The sequence below is a fragment of the Curcuma longa genome, chromosome 2 (assembly GCF_044706935.1).
Source record: "Curcuma longa cultivar G26 ecotype Majalengka, Jawa Barat chromosome 2, ITB_CL_G26_1.1, whole genome shotgun sequence".
Classification (NCBI taxonomy): Eukaryota; Viridiplantae; Streptophyta; class Magnoliopsida; order Zingiberales; family Zingiberaceae; genus Curcuma; species Curcuma longa.
This window is the reverse complement of record NC_133862.1, coordinates 4,208,046-4,224,438: the sequence shown is the minus strand read 5'-3', so window position 1 is coordinate 4,224,438 and position 16,393 is coordinate 4,208,046. Positions and strand designations below refer to the sequence as shown.

General features: G+C 35.2%; 1 protein-coding gene across 1 annotated transcript; it reads left to right on the top strand.

Moving 5' to 3' along the window:
* The first annotated feature begins 13,705 nt into the window (after positions 1-13,705).
* Positions 13,706-15,481, top strand: LOC141819982 (kinase-interacting family protein-like). The gene is made up of 2 exons (XM_074707256.1): positions 13,706-13,775; positions 14,411-15,481. Exons 1-2 carry the CDS (start codon positions 13,706-13,708, stop codon positions 15,346-15,348), a joined length of 1,008 nt encoding a protein of 335 aa, XP_074563357.1. The 3' UTR covers positions 15,349-15,481.
* Positions 15,482-16,393: the final 912 nt, after the last annotated feature.

The following is a 16,393-nucleotide window of genomic DNA, read 5'->3' as shown; positions in this document are numbered from 1 at the left end:
TCAAGTGGAATGTTTCATATGTCATGAGAATGGACACCTAGCTAGCAAATCAATGCAAGAAAGATTCTAACAAGAGAAAGAAACATCAAATTATTGAAGATCGTAGAAAACATCCTCTAAAACAAGAAGTTTTTGTTAGGACCTTACAAACTAGAAGGGGTATATAACTCTGATCGCTTTGTCTCGATTTCATGCTCGTCTATAAAATGTTAATACACAGCAGAAACAAAATACACAACACAAGAAAACATAAGCACAAAACAAATTGATTTTACTTGGTTCACCACCTTCTAAGGCGACTACTCAAAGGCCTAGTCCTAACTGTTGATGCAGTTTATCTCGATTGTTGTTTTGATGTTGACACAGATTTAAGTTTATTTTAATTGTATAAGAATTAAGTTCAATATATTCAGATTGACCGATGACGGATGAGATCGAAGAGGGCTCGGTAGCACATTCTCCGAATTAGATCAGAGAGGGCTCGGTAGCTCATTCTCTGGATCGAATGGAGTCGGAGAGGGCTCGATAGCTTGTTCTCCGGACTAGGTCAGAGAGAGCTCGGTAGCTCGTTCTCCGGACTAGGTCAGAGAGGGCTCGGTAGCTCGTTCTCTGGACCGGATGGAGTCGGAGAGGGCTCGGTAGCTCGTTCTCCGAACTAGGTCAGAGAGGGCTCGGTAGCTCGTTCTCTGGACCGGATGAAGTGGGAGAGGGCTCGGTAGCTCGTTCTCTGGACTAGGTCAGAGAGGGCTCGGTAGCTCGTTCTCTGTACCTGACTATGGTCGAAGAAGGCATGATAGCCTGTCTTCGGACCGGATCATTGTCAGAGGAGGCTTGGGGGTCTGTTCTCTGAATACATGATCCAATGCGGTTAGCTCGGGTGAGACCCAAGTTAACCAAGTGATCAGATTGCATGAGTTTTGATTTCACTTTGGTTTAATCGATGAGTGAATCGATTAACCAAGGGTAAGTTGGTCAGTCGATCTGGTAATCGATTACAGAGCATTCTGTAAGACCAACGGTTAGTGATTAATCGATCTGATGATCAATTACAGAGCATTCTGTGAGAATTCACAAAACTCACAGAACACACCATAATCGATTGGGCAATCGATTATGGTGAATTGTAATCGATCAGGTGATCGATTACAAGATCAATGAGAAATCTAGTTAGCGATCGGTAATTGATCACCTGATCGATTACCATACCTTAATCGATCAGTTGATCGATTAAGGGCTTGGGTAATCGATTAGTGGTTAGGCTGGATCGATTACACGGTTTATAGAGGAAAGAATTACGACGTTTAATCGATTGTCTGATCGATTAAGACATTTCTGATCGTGTTCTGCTCTGATTTCTGATTATTTCTGTTGCTTTTGATATTGCTGTGCTAATCCATCTCTGAGGTTTGCAGATGGAGTTTGAATTCCAATGAAGAACAGGAAGATTCAAGGAATGACTTTCTATTATGACAGCTTGTCTAGCTTTGGTTTTCAGGTAAACGACACAGCGGGGACTCTGAGCTGCACAGGAGGATGATCAGGATGATCAGTGAGTGTGCTGAGAGGAGCGTGGTGCTGGTAAGCTCAGATGGCTCAGCAAGGCTCAGTGTGCAGTGGACTCAGAGACCGTTTGAACAAGCAGAAGGAGGCTAAAAGGAAGAGATGAAGGAGAAGGGAGAGCTAGCTCTAACGAACAGCTGTGTGTGCTTGTGCTTGTGGTGTTCTCTGCTTGCTCGTGTTCATTGCTCTTCCTTGAAGCTCTCTGCCTGAGTTGGTGCAAGGAGTTGGTGCCTTGCTCTCGGAGAGCTCTGCTTGAGGTTGTGTTTGTGTGATTGGGACTGTGTTGTAAGTTCTACTTGTTTTGCCTCAATCTTTAGTTTCCTTCTATAATCTCTGTACTTAACAAACATCTTTGAGATTGGCTGTGGAGAGGTCACTCCACCGAGAAGGAGATTCATCTAGCCGGATTCATTCGGGGTTTGATCTATCGAAGATCAAGGGATCGTCCACCTTACGAACACGCCGAGGAGTAGGGGCAAGTTATCCCCGAACCTCGTATATCTTGTGTCTGCTTTGATTTCATTTTATTAGCTATTTTCCGCTGCGCACTAACATTTTTGTAGGAGAAAATTAATTTTCAAGGGAGGCTATTGACTCCCCCCCTCTCTAGCCATCTCTGATCTTCAACGATCTATCATATTATAACTTTCTCTTTCTCGGATACCTTCCGGAGGCGGAGAAATATCTTACAATACTTGTTGTTACAAGCAAATATAAGCAATACAAAATATAAATGGAAATGAAAACGAAAACAATTTACAATTGAGAAATTTTGCTTTGGATTGCCTCTTAATGATGAGAAATGTACTTCATCTCCAACCCCACAAGATCCAACTAGTTGATTTGTCTCAAAATCCTCTTTTAAAGTCTTTAGATCAGGGATGATTTCCATCTATCAGTCGACTGATCTTACCTACCAGTCAATTGATATGGTCTCTGATACTGTTTCTATCGTTGAACGACCTTTGAACCTTCTGCAATCTGTCTGATTTTATTGATTATTTAAACATCAATTGATTAATATATCCAGTCAATCGACTAATAATAATTAGTCGAATCTCATAATCGAATCTACCTGCTTCTGTTCAACTCTTAATCGACATCATGACTGATATCCATCATCAATCGATTGATTCCATCAATCGAGTCTTCCAATTGATTTCTAAAGCTTCTATTTATTGTTATAATGTCATCAGTCGACTGATCAAATTTTGATGGCATTAGTCGAGCTTTTGAGCCTTTTTTTGAAGCTTTTGTATGCTGTAAACTACCATCAGTCGATTGGTAGTGAACAATTTACTATTCACGATTATGGCTCACTGTTATTGTAGCAGTGCTTAGCAATTGTATTTTAGGGTTTTGCATCCATTTTTTGATCGATACACTCTATCAATCTACTAATATTCCTGTTTCAACTTTACCAAAATTGAATTATCATCTTGCCTAGTATCTGATTAATCTCAACCTACTAGGACTTTTTTTACTCAACATCCGATTAACCTTGACCTGCCAAGACTCACCCGTTTCTTAACATTCGGTCAATCTTGACATGTCAGGACTTCCTCATTGCTTAACATCAAGTCAACTTTGACATATTAGGACTTCACGTTTCATGCCAACTCCATATTGGACTTTTAGTCATCCAGTGTCTAGTCAACCATGACCCCTACTCGGACTTTTTCAATGTTAAGTATCCGGTCAATTTTAACGTACTTGACTCTTCCTCAACCAACTAATATAATGATTGACTGTTAAGTATTCAGTCAACTTTGATCTACTTGACATCTCACTTGACCAACTAATATATTGATCAAATATTAAAACCTAACTTGAGTCAACTCGAGCTTGATCAATCTGACTAACCTTGATATGAGGTCGACTATATCAATAATTTCCACTATATGTGCCACACGTTCTTTTGATCTAGTTCCTCCATATGAACAAATTGTTATGACATCTAATAAATAATGCTCTACTTCTACAAATCCTACTTCCATCTCACCATAACTAATCCAACAATTTAACAAATTTGGAGTTCAAGAAACCTCATGTAGCTCTCCTATATATATAATGAAGATTCATTTCATACCTCCTCAAGTACATTTTCATCTCCACCTGGCTCTCCTATTGTTCCATCATCCTAAGGGAGAAGTCAGGTTTAATTTGTTTATATGTATGAAATCTCAATTAAGGGTCAAGCTTGTGGTAGCTTGTGACATCTCAAAGATTGGGTTAAGGTGTTATCCTTATTTGTAAAGGTTTGTCTCATTACTTCTTGTGAATTAAGGGATAGACTAGATGCATCATAAATCATGGAATAATAAGAGTAGGATCTCCAAACCATGTCATCTACTTTTTTGGCATCATTTGTTGTCTTTATTTTCATGTATACATATAAAAATATGTCTCTAAGGCAATAAAAAACCACCACATGGATATAATCCACTTTGTAATCATTAGTGTCAGCCCTTAGTGTCAATTCAGATTGAGTGAGATTCGAGTTGGATTCAAGTCAATTCGAATCCATTAAGAGGATTGCATGATCATCATCCATAAGATTAATGAGGTATTAATTCGACTCTATTAATTCCATGAAATACGAAGAGTCTAAACCCTTTATATTCAATGGTTGGATATAAAAGGTGCGTGAGAGGCTTTTGATGAGATAGAGATCTTCTTCTTCTTCCTCTTCCTTTTCTCTTCTACCTCTTTGGCCGAACCTGATCTGTGGCTAACATCACAGTTTGGTTTTTCTCCAACTCGGTATTCGTGTAGATACCGTGGAGGCGCGAACACACTGATCGCGCTGAGATCCGACAACCTTTGAAGGGAAGAGTTACTATCGGAATTGCGAAGTGCTCGCATCGAAGGTAACCTCGATTCCAGTAGATAGAATCGATAAAACGAATATGGTTTTCACATGGATCTTCTGGAGGGATCCTTTTTCCGCTGCGTTTTATGCGGCTAAAATTATTTTTAGGCGTATGCAGATCCCTACAGTAATATGGTTATAAATTAAGAAAGGCACTTTATGAATCGGATAATTATATAGCTTAATTAGTTCACTAAACTCAATATCGTGCACAACATATAGACATACTGAACTTCACCAAAGCCCTAATGATGATTCTCTATATTTTCTTCTTTTACAAATGTAGGTCGCATTTTTTGTCCTAGCTAGTCTATTCTGATGATATTTTAATCACATGAGATGATTATGATAGAATTAAAATATTCAAGTGGGAAGAAACCTTCCATACGAGAGATCGATCATGGGTCAGATAGATATTTTGTCAGCATAGAGCTCTTTGGGGTATTTTCTTTTTCAATAAAATTATCTAGAAGATTTTATTTATTTCTACGATAAGATTTTTTTTTCTTCTTCTACAAAATATGGAATTCGTTACCTTAGCGGTCTCATACGATCGGTCTCACGACCATATATAAAGAGATAAATCAAAAAGTTACAGCTAATCACGATAGAATTTCTACCATAAGACTTGTAGATTATAACTGGTTGACACATTACAGGGGAAGAAGGTAGACGAGTGCAACAAGCAAGTAAAGCAGAATCACTTGGTGTGTACGCATCAGTAGTGCTGGTGTCCACTAGAAGCCAAGTATTGCCACTCACTCTTGACTGGACGCCTACATCTTAACTTTAAGACTGCGCTTGCTTTCTCTACCGTTGAGCTATACAGCATCATAAACTTGGAGGTTGGACTCCATATCATATAGGATAGAATTTTTAAAAAGACATCATAAATTATCTAAATTATTAAAAATATATTTAAAAAATAAAAATAAAAAGATAATTTATCAAATGTTTTATATTTAAAATACTCTTTATTTATTAAATCAGAAATCATAAATCATAAATTTAAAAATTTTGAATTTTAAATATTGAATACTATTATATTAAAATATATTTAAATTATTTAAATTTTATTAAAATTATTTCAAAATATTTACATAAACTATTAACGTAGTTGACAATTATAATAACCGCTATAATATTATATTAATTATTATACGTTGTAGTAGTCAAGGGTGGAGTCATCTTGGGTTAGGATGTGCTTAGCCTAGTTTTTTTAAATTTAATACCTTTTAATTTTTATTATATTTTTAATTTTATCATAAATTTATTTATCATTCTCACGATTCTAGACAGTCGACATTAGTCCAAGTAATCTTGAATCCTAACTACACGTCTAGTAGTAGCTATTTCATATTATAGTAATTAATCATAGCTAGTTACAATAATATTAGAAACAAAGAATAATATTATAGTAACTATTAATAGTAGTTGTTACAGTAATATTGAAATTAAAAACATTATTGGGAAAAATATGAGATATAATATCTTTTTAATTTTTTAAAGAAATATCCTTTATAATGATTTATATAATTCAATATATAGATTTGTAGTGGTGTGAATGACGGAAAGTAATTTTTGATATAGTTGAATGGTTATTATGGTTTTATGGGATAGACTTGTTCAAGTGGATAAGGGTTGAATTTTGATGAAATTAAAGAAATGTCTTTTTTTTATAGTGAAAAATAAAAATTATAAATTTATTTTATTATAAATTATTATGAAATTAATTATGTAAAATAGTTGAAGTGATAGATTTTATTTTATTTTTTTAAAGTAAATAACTGAAAGCAACTGAGATGGTTGCATGGCTTGGGATTAGCTGCTAAACGGGGCCCATCAAACAAGGGATGCTTTTAGCGTCAGTCGTCCATGAGATGATGAGGGTGCAAAGCAAACGCTGACAATGCCTAATTGTAGCCCCCAAGAAACAGACATGACAGTAATTTCATTAACTAAGGCTCCATTTGATTTGTGCAAGATATTTTCAAAAAAATATTATATTTTCAGATTTTCAATAGTTGAGGAAATAGAAAAGGTAGTCAATATTTTTTTTATTAACGGAAAAAATTATCCTAGTCATACTTCAAAACAAAATGTATTTCATCCGTCTATATTCTATTAATAAATATTTCTTCATCCTATTAGTCTTAAGTATATCAATTCAGACCAGCCAATTAGATCAAGTAATCTGGATCGATCATTTTTAAAATTAATTAAATCATAAAAATTATATATCTAAATTATCAAAAATATCAATAAAATTAAAATAGGTAAAAATTGTCATTTATTTCCCTTTTTGTTGTTAATGGTGCAAAGAGAGAAATAATAATAGAATAATTAAACAACACCAATTTTTTTGTCGGAAACAATTTTAGATTTACCCTATTTTCTCACAGTACACCAATTTTTTTGTCGGAAACAATTTTAGATTTACCCTATTTTCTCACAGTAGCAACTTTAGACCTATACAAAATCATTGTTGATATTTTTGGATCTTTAAATTTACTAAATAGTATATGATAATGTCACTATCATGCATCATTATGTCTAGGATTTTTTTTATTTCTTTTTATGCCAACCAAGCTCTCAAATAATTTTCAACAGTCTCGTATTTGTTTATGGTTGGCTCCTCAGAAATTAAGAACAAACGCCTATCTATCTATTGTGCTCTCATTATATTTGACAATTTTTCTAGTAGCTTTTGAGATTTTTTTTCCCTTTTGTAAAAGAAAAATGGTAAGAGAGTCAAGTGTTCAATAGAGGCGGTAGCTTTTAGGGATGTTTGATTGGGATTATCAATGATAATTTTGATTATCTGTCTAAGGTTATATAATACAGTATCACCGTCATATTAGTAAATGAGTCATAAGCTGAAACGCGATTATCTTGACAGCCTAAAATTTTTTACGATTTCAAAAGTTAATGAAAAAAATTTTAATTGATTATCTTTTGATTTTAAAATTAAGTTAATTGAAATGTACTATGAAACCTATTTGAAATCATGTTAATTAATTTAATAAATTTTAATTTAAATACTTATAAATTTAAAAGAGATAATTTATTTTAAATTTTTTAAAATAAAATTAATAAATTATATTTAATAATTTAATAAATTATTTTATTAAAATAATTATTTTACTAATATATATATAAATTTATTTTAAATTTAAAAAATAAAATTAATAAATTATATTTATTAATTTAATAAATTATTTTATTACAATAATTATTTTAATAGATTATTTTATTAAAATAATATTAATGAATTATATTTATTAAATTAATAAATTATTTTATTAAAATAATTATTTTAATAAATTATTTTATTAATATATAAATTTGAATTATATTTATTAATTTAATAAATTATTTTATTAAACTAATTATTTTAATGATTTATTTTATTAAAAAATATATTTTTAAAATTTTTAAAAATATAAATAAATTATATATTTTTAATATATTATGAATTTATTATCATCATTAATATTATTAATATTTAATTTAATTTAATTTATTTAAAAATAAATTAAATTAAAAATAATATAGTAAATATTAAACTAGTTATATTTTATTCCTTTTAAATAAATAAATTAAACTGAATAATATTAGATTATATTTTATACTTTATAATCTTAATTATATAATTATCTAATAATTATATAATCAAAGTTATATATAATAATTTAAATCAAATAAATCCTTAATGTTGTTTCTCATATTCAAGATGTGTTTAGTGTAAGGAAGACAATTAAAGGGGGAATAAGATAATCAAATAATTTTGGACAAAAGTTGTAAAGGCCGCCTTGTGTTTTTTGAAACCACGAAAAGACGCTCCTCTTTGATTTTTTTTATCAAAGAACGTTCCATCCCATTCCATCAATAATTTATGTATATATAATTATTTAATTATCTTTCAATATTTATTCTATTATTATCTTTCATTTAAATCTTAATCCATCGGGACTTATTGTAGTTATTGTAATTGCTACAATGTATATTTAATTTATTTAAAAATATTTATATTATAATATTTACAGTTTCGTAGTTGTTACAACGTGAATTCAACTGTGTTCATTATCATTTACGTTGTAACTGCTACAAAACTATTATCGCTACAATTATTATAGTAGTTATGATTTGTAATTACTATAGCGATTTATTCATCTAATATTTACATTGTAACAGTTATAAAATTATAACTTTTATATAAATAGTATTAAAGGATAAAATGGTAAATATATCTGATTGAATAATGACAAAGGATATTCTTTTGATTAAAAAATAAAAAAGGTAAAAAGGGGCGCTCGAGGAAGGAAAGAAAAGGAAAAGGTATTGTTTTTTTTTTTCTTAATTCACTTTTACATACAGGGCAATTCTTGGCTTGAGGTAGAAGGTTAGATAGTTCACTGTTTGAGTGATTAGATGGAACAAAATATCCTCATTTTGTTAAAGTTTGATAAATTGGGACAAGCCGTCAGAGTTAGAAATTTTTTGCAAACGTGAAAAAAAATAAAAAAAAATCAAACAAAACAAATGAATTTACTAGATTTCATTTATTCCCATTAAATAAAATAAATAAAAAACAATAGATAGAAAAGGGTCATTGGAGTAATAAAAAATTAATTCTATTCTTTATTAGTCCTATCCAAAAGGCAATAGAAGGTATGAAAATGGAATTGATTGATTCTACTATTTACTTGGACCACTCTAGCCATCCACTTGGAGTTTCAAGTCTACTATTGATATTTTAGTTTAAAAAATCCAATAAATGTAAGTGTAGTGGTTAGTCTATTGCATTATTTTGGAAATAAAGTGTATGCGAGTTGTTTATTTCAGGAATTGGATAGATCCATTTGTTGCTCCACATTTATAGTATGCCATCAATTGGGTGCTTTGATGAGTAACTTGATCACACAAGACAAGAGCTAGCCTCCATCACAAATAGCACAAAAGTTTGTGATGCAATATTATTATTAGATGAGTTTTATCGAAATTGGTCTAACTAACTCGATAATTAGCTCGATATTGAGTCAACAACTCAAACGGGTAGAGTAAATCGTGCCTTTTTAAAATTTTGACACGCTTTCTTATTTATCAACACACTTCTTTAGGTGGATCAATTATAGAATGGTCGTCACAAATTAAGTCATTGTGAGTAGTCAAAATAACCCTTTGGAGTATGATAAATATATTTCTTTTAATATTATCATCACCAATTTAATACTATTGATTGTTGACCTAAAATGACATGTAATCATAAAAAAATATTGAAGAATTTCTAAAGAATGAATGTTGTATCTAGCTAGTCTTCATTGTGACCACAACATAAATTAATGTTGTCCTATCTTATTATGCTAGCGGGTGTCAAATGTTTCGTTGGATTTCTGGCCTCTCCCATGTAAAGAGTCGCTGTATTAGGATGAAGTTCTCTATGATTTATCTTTTTTTAGATTGTATAAGACAGTATTGGAGGAGTTCGTTAATGTGATGTCTTCACTTTTTTATCACATATCTAACTAAATCAATTACGCACGTGCATTCATTATTGTGTCTTGAGGTGCATGGGCTATAGCTGAGTTAGTTACGACGGAGCAGACTTATAGAAGAGGATATATAAGAGTTTGAATCTCGACGAAGCCGAGCAATACCCTCTTCCGTCGTGATTAACTGTAGCTTCTCGATTTACCTCTTTACAGATAGTTATAGGACCGACTGTATGAGACCGCTAGAATAACAAATTTTACTTTTTTTACAGAAGAATTGCATGGGCTACAATATCATAGGAACAGCAATGTCCTTGACTGCAGGAGCAATAAGACCTCCACCCTCACAAACCTTGAAATCTCTCTTGCCAACCTCCTCACGGCGTGATCTTAAGTTAATGTGATGATTTATTTACAGTTTTATAGTTGTTACAACGTGAATTCAACCGTGTTCATTTACGTTGTAACTGCTACAAAACTATAATCGCTACAATTATTATAACAATTATGATTTGTAATTACTATAATATAAATTTAATTTATTCCTCTAATATTTATATTGTAACTATTATAAAAACATAACTGCTATAATATAGTAGTTGCTATAATAGGATTGATTTAGAATTTAATCAGAAAATTTAAATAGAAGTTAATAATATAAATAATATTAAAGGATAAAAGGGTAAATATATCTGATTGAATAATGACAAAGGATATTCTTTGGATTAAAAAATAAAAAAGGTAAAAAGGGGCGCCCGAGGAAGGAAAGAAAAGGAAAAGGTATTGTTTTTTTTTTCTTAATTCACTTTTACATACAGGGCAATTCTTGGCTTGAGGTATAAAGTTAGATAGTTCACTGTTTGAGTGATTAGATGGAACAAAATATCCTCATTTTGTTAAAGTTTGATATTAGGACAATTTATTTTTGAGGCCGCTAAGGTGGCGGATCCATCTTTTTTTACAGAAAATATTGAGACAAGCCGTCAGAGTTAGAAATTTATTGCAAACGTGAAAAAAAAGTAAACAAAATTCAAACAAAACAAATAAATTTACTATATTTCATTTATTCTCATTAAATAAATAAAATAAAAAATAATTGATAGGAAAAGGGTCATTGGAGTAATAAAAAATTAATTCTATTCTTTATTAGTCCTATCCAAAAGGCAATATAATAGAAGGTATGGAAATGGAATTGATTGATTCTACTATTTACTTGGACCACTCTAGCCATCCACTTGGAGTTTCATGTCTACTATTGATATTTTAATTTAAAAAATCCAATAAATGTAAGTGTAGTGGTTAGTCTATTGCATTATTTTGGAAATAAAGTGTATGCAAGTTGTTTATTTCATGAATTGGATTGATCCATTTGTTGCTCCACATTTATAGTATGCCATCAATTGGGTGCTTTGATGAGTAACTTGATCACACAGGACAAGAGCTAGCCTCCATCACAAATAGTACAAAAGTTTGTGATGCAATACTCTATTAGATGAGTTTTTATCGAAATTGGTCTAACTAACTCGATAATTAGCTCGATATTGAGTCAACAACTCAAATGGGTAGAGTAACGCGTGCCTTTTTAAAATTTTGACACACTTCTTTAGGTGGATCAATTTTAGAATGGTCGCGACAAATTAAGTCATTGTGAGTAGTCAAAATAACCCTTTGGAGTATGATAAATATATTTCTTTTAATATTATCATCACCAATTTAATACTATTGATTGTTGACCTAAAATGACATGTAATCATAAAAAAATATTGAAGAATTTCTAAAGAATGAATGTTGTAGCTAGCTAGTCCTCATTGTGATCACAACATAAATTAATGTCGTCCTATCTTATTATGCTGGCGGGTGTCAAATATTTCGTTGGATTTCTTGCCTCTCCCATGTAAAGAGTCGTTGTATTAGGACGAAGTTCTATATATATGATTTACCTTTTTTTAGATTATATAAGACAGTATTGGAGGAGTTCGTTAATGTGATGTCTTCACTTTTTTTATCACATATCTAACTAAACCAATTACCACGTGCATTCATTATTGTGTCTTAAGTTGCATGGGCTATAGTTAAGTTGGTTACGACGGAACAGACTTGCAGAAGAGGACAAGAGTTTGAATCTCGACGAAGTCGAGTAATACCCTCTTCCGTCGTGGCCAACTGTAGCTTCTCGATTTACCTCCTAACAGATAGTCGTAGGACCGACTGTGTGAGGCCGCTTTCACTTTTTTTACAATGCACGGGCTACAATATCATAGGAACAGCAATGTCCTTGACTGCAGGAGCAATAAGACCTCCACCCTCACAAACCTTGAAATCTCTCTTGCCAACCTCCTCACGGCGTGATCTTAAGTTATGAGCAAGAACGGAAATAGGATTTTTATAATGAAAAGGTGAAAAAGTATATGTTTACGTTGATGGTGGACATGTAATTGTCTCCCATTCACCTTCTATTTTAGACTCCTACATTTCTTACACTATAAAATTGAGAGGCCCCTGCTCATGAGTCCACCAGCTGCTAGGAACAAATCACATGGTCAGGAGCCCAACAATCACATGGTCAGGAGCCCATGCTGATGCATCGAGTTTAACAAAATTTTAACATTCGAAAGTTTAAATGAAAAATTATAGTCGTGCTCAGATTTGACATGTCACGTGTTTAAGAGAAGATTTTCAACAATGAGTGCATCATTGTCTCGAAACAGGATTTTTGCTGGTACCTGCTACTTTAGCCGCTGGGGTCCAGTGGGCTTCGCTGGCCTACTCTCTGCCGTGGCAATCTTGTGAAATGTAACATGCGCTCGTCAGGGGACTGACGACCCGGTGCTCACCGATAGCCCAGGATGAGTCGACATGTTTTAAATCGAAGCGTTGAAATTACTCGACGTGTCCAGGAACGGATCCGATCAACAGGTTGCCCAGTCTCCTGTCTGGAAGAATCACCGATCCCCGACTTGTTAACTTATTTGTCTGAATAAATAACCCACCTCTCCTGCTCCGCCACTGCCCTTGTTCCTGATCTCGCTCATTTCGCTGTCGTTCCGGGAACAGTGAGGAGGAGCGTCTCCGGCGAAGAGGTAAGCCTTTCTTCCTTCGCAGTCTCTGTTATTCTCTCCATTATTCTTTCATTTCAGTTTGCATGCGTCTTGCTCCTCTTAGACTTCGCAAAGCAGTGCCACACACGTAGAATAAAACCTACTCGACAATGTGAGTACTGCCGCAGAGATCACGAGCAGCATCGCTTGTTCTTGGCGACCAAAGGGAATGTACAAGCATTGCTAAATTTAACTCACACAAAATGCTACTGACATAGCGTAGGTTACAAGTTCTTAAAATTTTTGGTTAATGCAGTCTGGAAAAACGGAAGATTTGTATCGCTTGCCCAGTTTTTCCATGTGATTCCGATTTATTTCACTGATAATGCACTGCATTTAACGATTTTTACCATCTCCCATGTTTTTGTCATTTTTGTCTGTGGGGTTGCTTCCTGTCAACCCACTGTAGCTTAACATTCACATGTCTCTCTCGGTTGTTTAACTTGTTCTAGCTCCTACCTATGGCTCTGTGAAGGAGAATAAGATGATGCAAACCTCGAGCATCGCGACGTCATCTTTTCGTGTGGAAACCGTCTAGTTTTTTTTTTTACAGCCCACTGTGTGCAACTTTTGGCCCATCCCTCGTCACGCTCAATCAACGTTGCGTTTGGCTCTGTCACAATGCAGGGAGAAAATCTTGAAGGCTCGTCACGGATCTCTCCTCGATCACGCATCTGCGTCCGATGGAGACGGCGACGAAGACAACGCGCTGTCACGCCTCGTGCCCGGCTTGGCTTCGAGCGGCTCTTGCAGGTATGAGCAATCACTGCTTTCCTCAGCTTTTTAACGCTGCCCATCTTAAAGATCGATGTTGCATACGAACATAACAAAACTTGTGTACTTAGAACTTTGACGAGTTTGTTGGAGGTAAAACTCAATGAACAATAAAAATTTACACGATCCGTTCTTTATTATTGCCGTGTTTTGATCGTAAAAGAATAAAAGATAGTAGCTATAGAGATACCACTTTCTAGCATCCGCTGTATAATGCCATGATCTCTCCGCTCTTTTCGATTTGAATTTGAAGTTTAAAGTAAAAGTTCTCGTGAGACATTGCAGTCCAAAGCAGGGGTAGCAGAGTAGCCTCTTGTCAATACTTTCTACTACATATTGTTCTCTCATTATAACGAGCCATTGCAGTTGCTACCCGCAATTTCTGCCTACTTTTAATCTAAAGTTGCATAACGTTGTTTCTCACGTCACAATCAATTTACAAGTGTTAATCATTCTTTTGTTGGATTCAATTCTCTCCAAAGCAAAAGTGCATGGCCTAGATATTCTTTTCGTTTTCGTTTGTTTTTCTGAAAGAAAATAAATGAATTATTACTTTGATGAACAGATTTGAGTTCAATTCAGTTGTTTTGAGCTAAATTTGCAAGGAGAGTAAGTAAATCGGCTATGTGCAGATATAGAGAACAGAGTGCAATCACTGGCGGTGAGCTTGCCGGACGACTCGGAGTCCGACTCGTTCGCGGAGCGGGCGGAGAACTACTACCAGAAGCGACCGCAGTTGGTGGCTCTGCTCCATGACCTCCACCACCGCTACCTCTACCTCGCCGACCGCTACTCTCTGTCCCTCCACCGACACCGCCGTCGCGGCTCTTCCGTCTCCTCCGACATGGATGTCGACGTCGACTCCGCCTCCTCCGACGCCGACAGCACTCTCTCCTTTCAACCGCTATCCGTTCACCCGCCCGCCGACTTTGCCATCGCCAATGCTACTTCCGACCTCGACATGATCGTGGTGGAGCTGGTGCTCGCGTCGGTGGAGCGGGACATGCTGGAGTCGGAGCAGGTGGACACCGATAGGCGGTTGGCGGAGTCGTCGCGCAAGATCGAGATTCAGGGGAGCCTGGTGGAGGTGCTGGAGGCGGAGCGGATGGTTCTGCTAGGCGAGAACGCGCGGCTGGGATTCCTGGCTGCGTCCGCGGAAGAGAAGGCTCGGGCCGTTGCAGCTGAGCTGGGTTACATGCGGCGGCGGGCGGCGGATCTGGCCGGGGTGGTGGTGAAGCTGCGGGAGGATCACCGGGTGTGCCTACTGGGGCGAAAGATCGAGGGACTTCAGGCGCAGATCTACGGGCTGGAGCGGCGGAACCGGGAGTACCTCGAGGCGATGGCGCGGCGGGAAAAGGAGAAGAGGGAGGCGCAGTCCGAGGCCGACCTGCTACGGGAGGAGAACTGCCGGCTGAGGGAGGAGGCGGAGGCGGCTGCGCGAGGCGCGCGGCGGAGAAGCTGGTGGGACAGGGTACGGAAGCTCGAGTGGGCCCAGTCTCCGTATGCGATTCACGTGAAGGACGCGAAAGCGCCAAAAGGCTGCTTCTTATAGCGAAACAGTGCCGCTCATCTATCGTACGCTGCGATGACTGCCTACTCTGTTTTCTTCTTCCCTAGTCCTTTTTATTTTTCTTATTTGTTAACTGGTCGAATAGCTCAGTAATTAGGCTGTAAATAATTTATAATGCCATGGTAATTAATTTCTGTCATTATAAGTAGGCTCTAAATTATTATTTTTTTTCAAAATTAAATCAGGAAATTATTTATTCAACGGCTAACAACTAACATGAGCAAAAATGTATCAACAACGGTAATCTTTTTAATTTGGCTTAATTGTGTTAGTATTTGGCTTGGTTTCTTTATATCGGAAATTGTTTTTTATAATTAATTAATTAAAATCATAGGAGCCATTGAAAGAGAGAAGAGAAAAAAAAACTAGTCTTTTCTTTTCCATTAATATTTTTTTATTCGTATTGCTCATTTACACTTGCACCCTTCTTTAAAAGTTCACTAAAATTTTAAATTTTAAGTCCTCATATTTTAAGTTGTGTACTGAAAAATGGAAGTTAAGAATGAAAAAGTTAATTCGTACATTGTTTAGGTAGCTAATACATGGTTGGAAATTTGAATGGAAGTTAGAAAGATGGATGGAAAGGTCTCCTGTATACACAGGAGTTTGGTATTATTCTCCTAGTGGATGGTTTGTTGGTTTATATTGAATCATAATAATTGATGTTGGGAATATGTATAGGAAGCGTTTCTCTCTCACAGGTGGATCTATAAGGGTACAAATCTAAAGTCTAAATTATACTAAATCAAGGTGACCTGTGTATAAGTATGATTTGCGTATGTCGAATGTCGGATTGATCGAGATAAAATCACACTCTATTCATCATAAACAATCACTATTTGATTGTCTGCGTGATCTTCCCGTTGTATCTTAAAAATCAGACGTGATCTTGAAGTAGACTCGTACTTGACCGACTTGACCGCCAACCGGTCCAACTTGACAGTTTGAGATTCCAATCTGACAGTTTGAGAGCTCAATAAGTTGCCGATGACATCATGGGCGGAGCCAATGTAGGCGCAGTGTAGGC

What these genes read in the sequence shown, in the direction of transcription:
- LOC141819982 (XM_074707256.1), top strand. Translation starts at nt 13,706, where the DNA reads ATGGAGACGGCGACGAAGACAACGCGCTGTCACGCCTCGTGCCCGGCT. An exon ending in GCTTCGAGCGGCTCTTGCAG is followed by an intron (nt 13,776 to 14,410) that starts GTATGAGCAATC and finishes AAGGAGAGTAAG; the next exon opens with TAAATCGGCTATGTGCAGAT.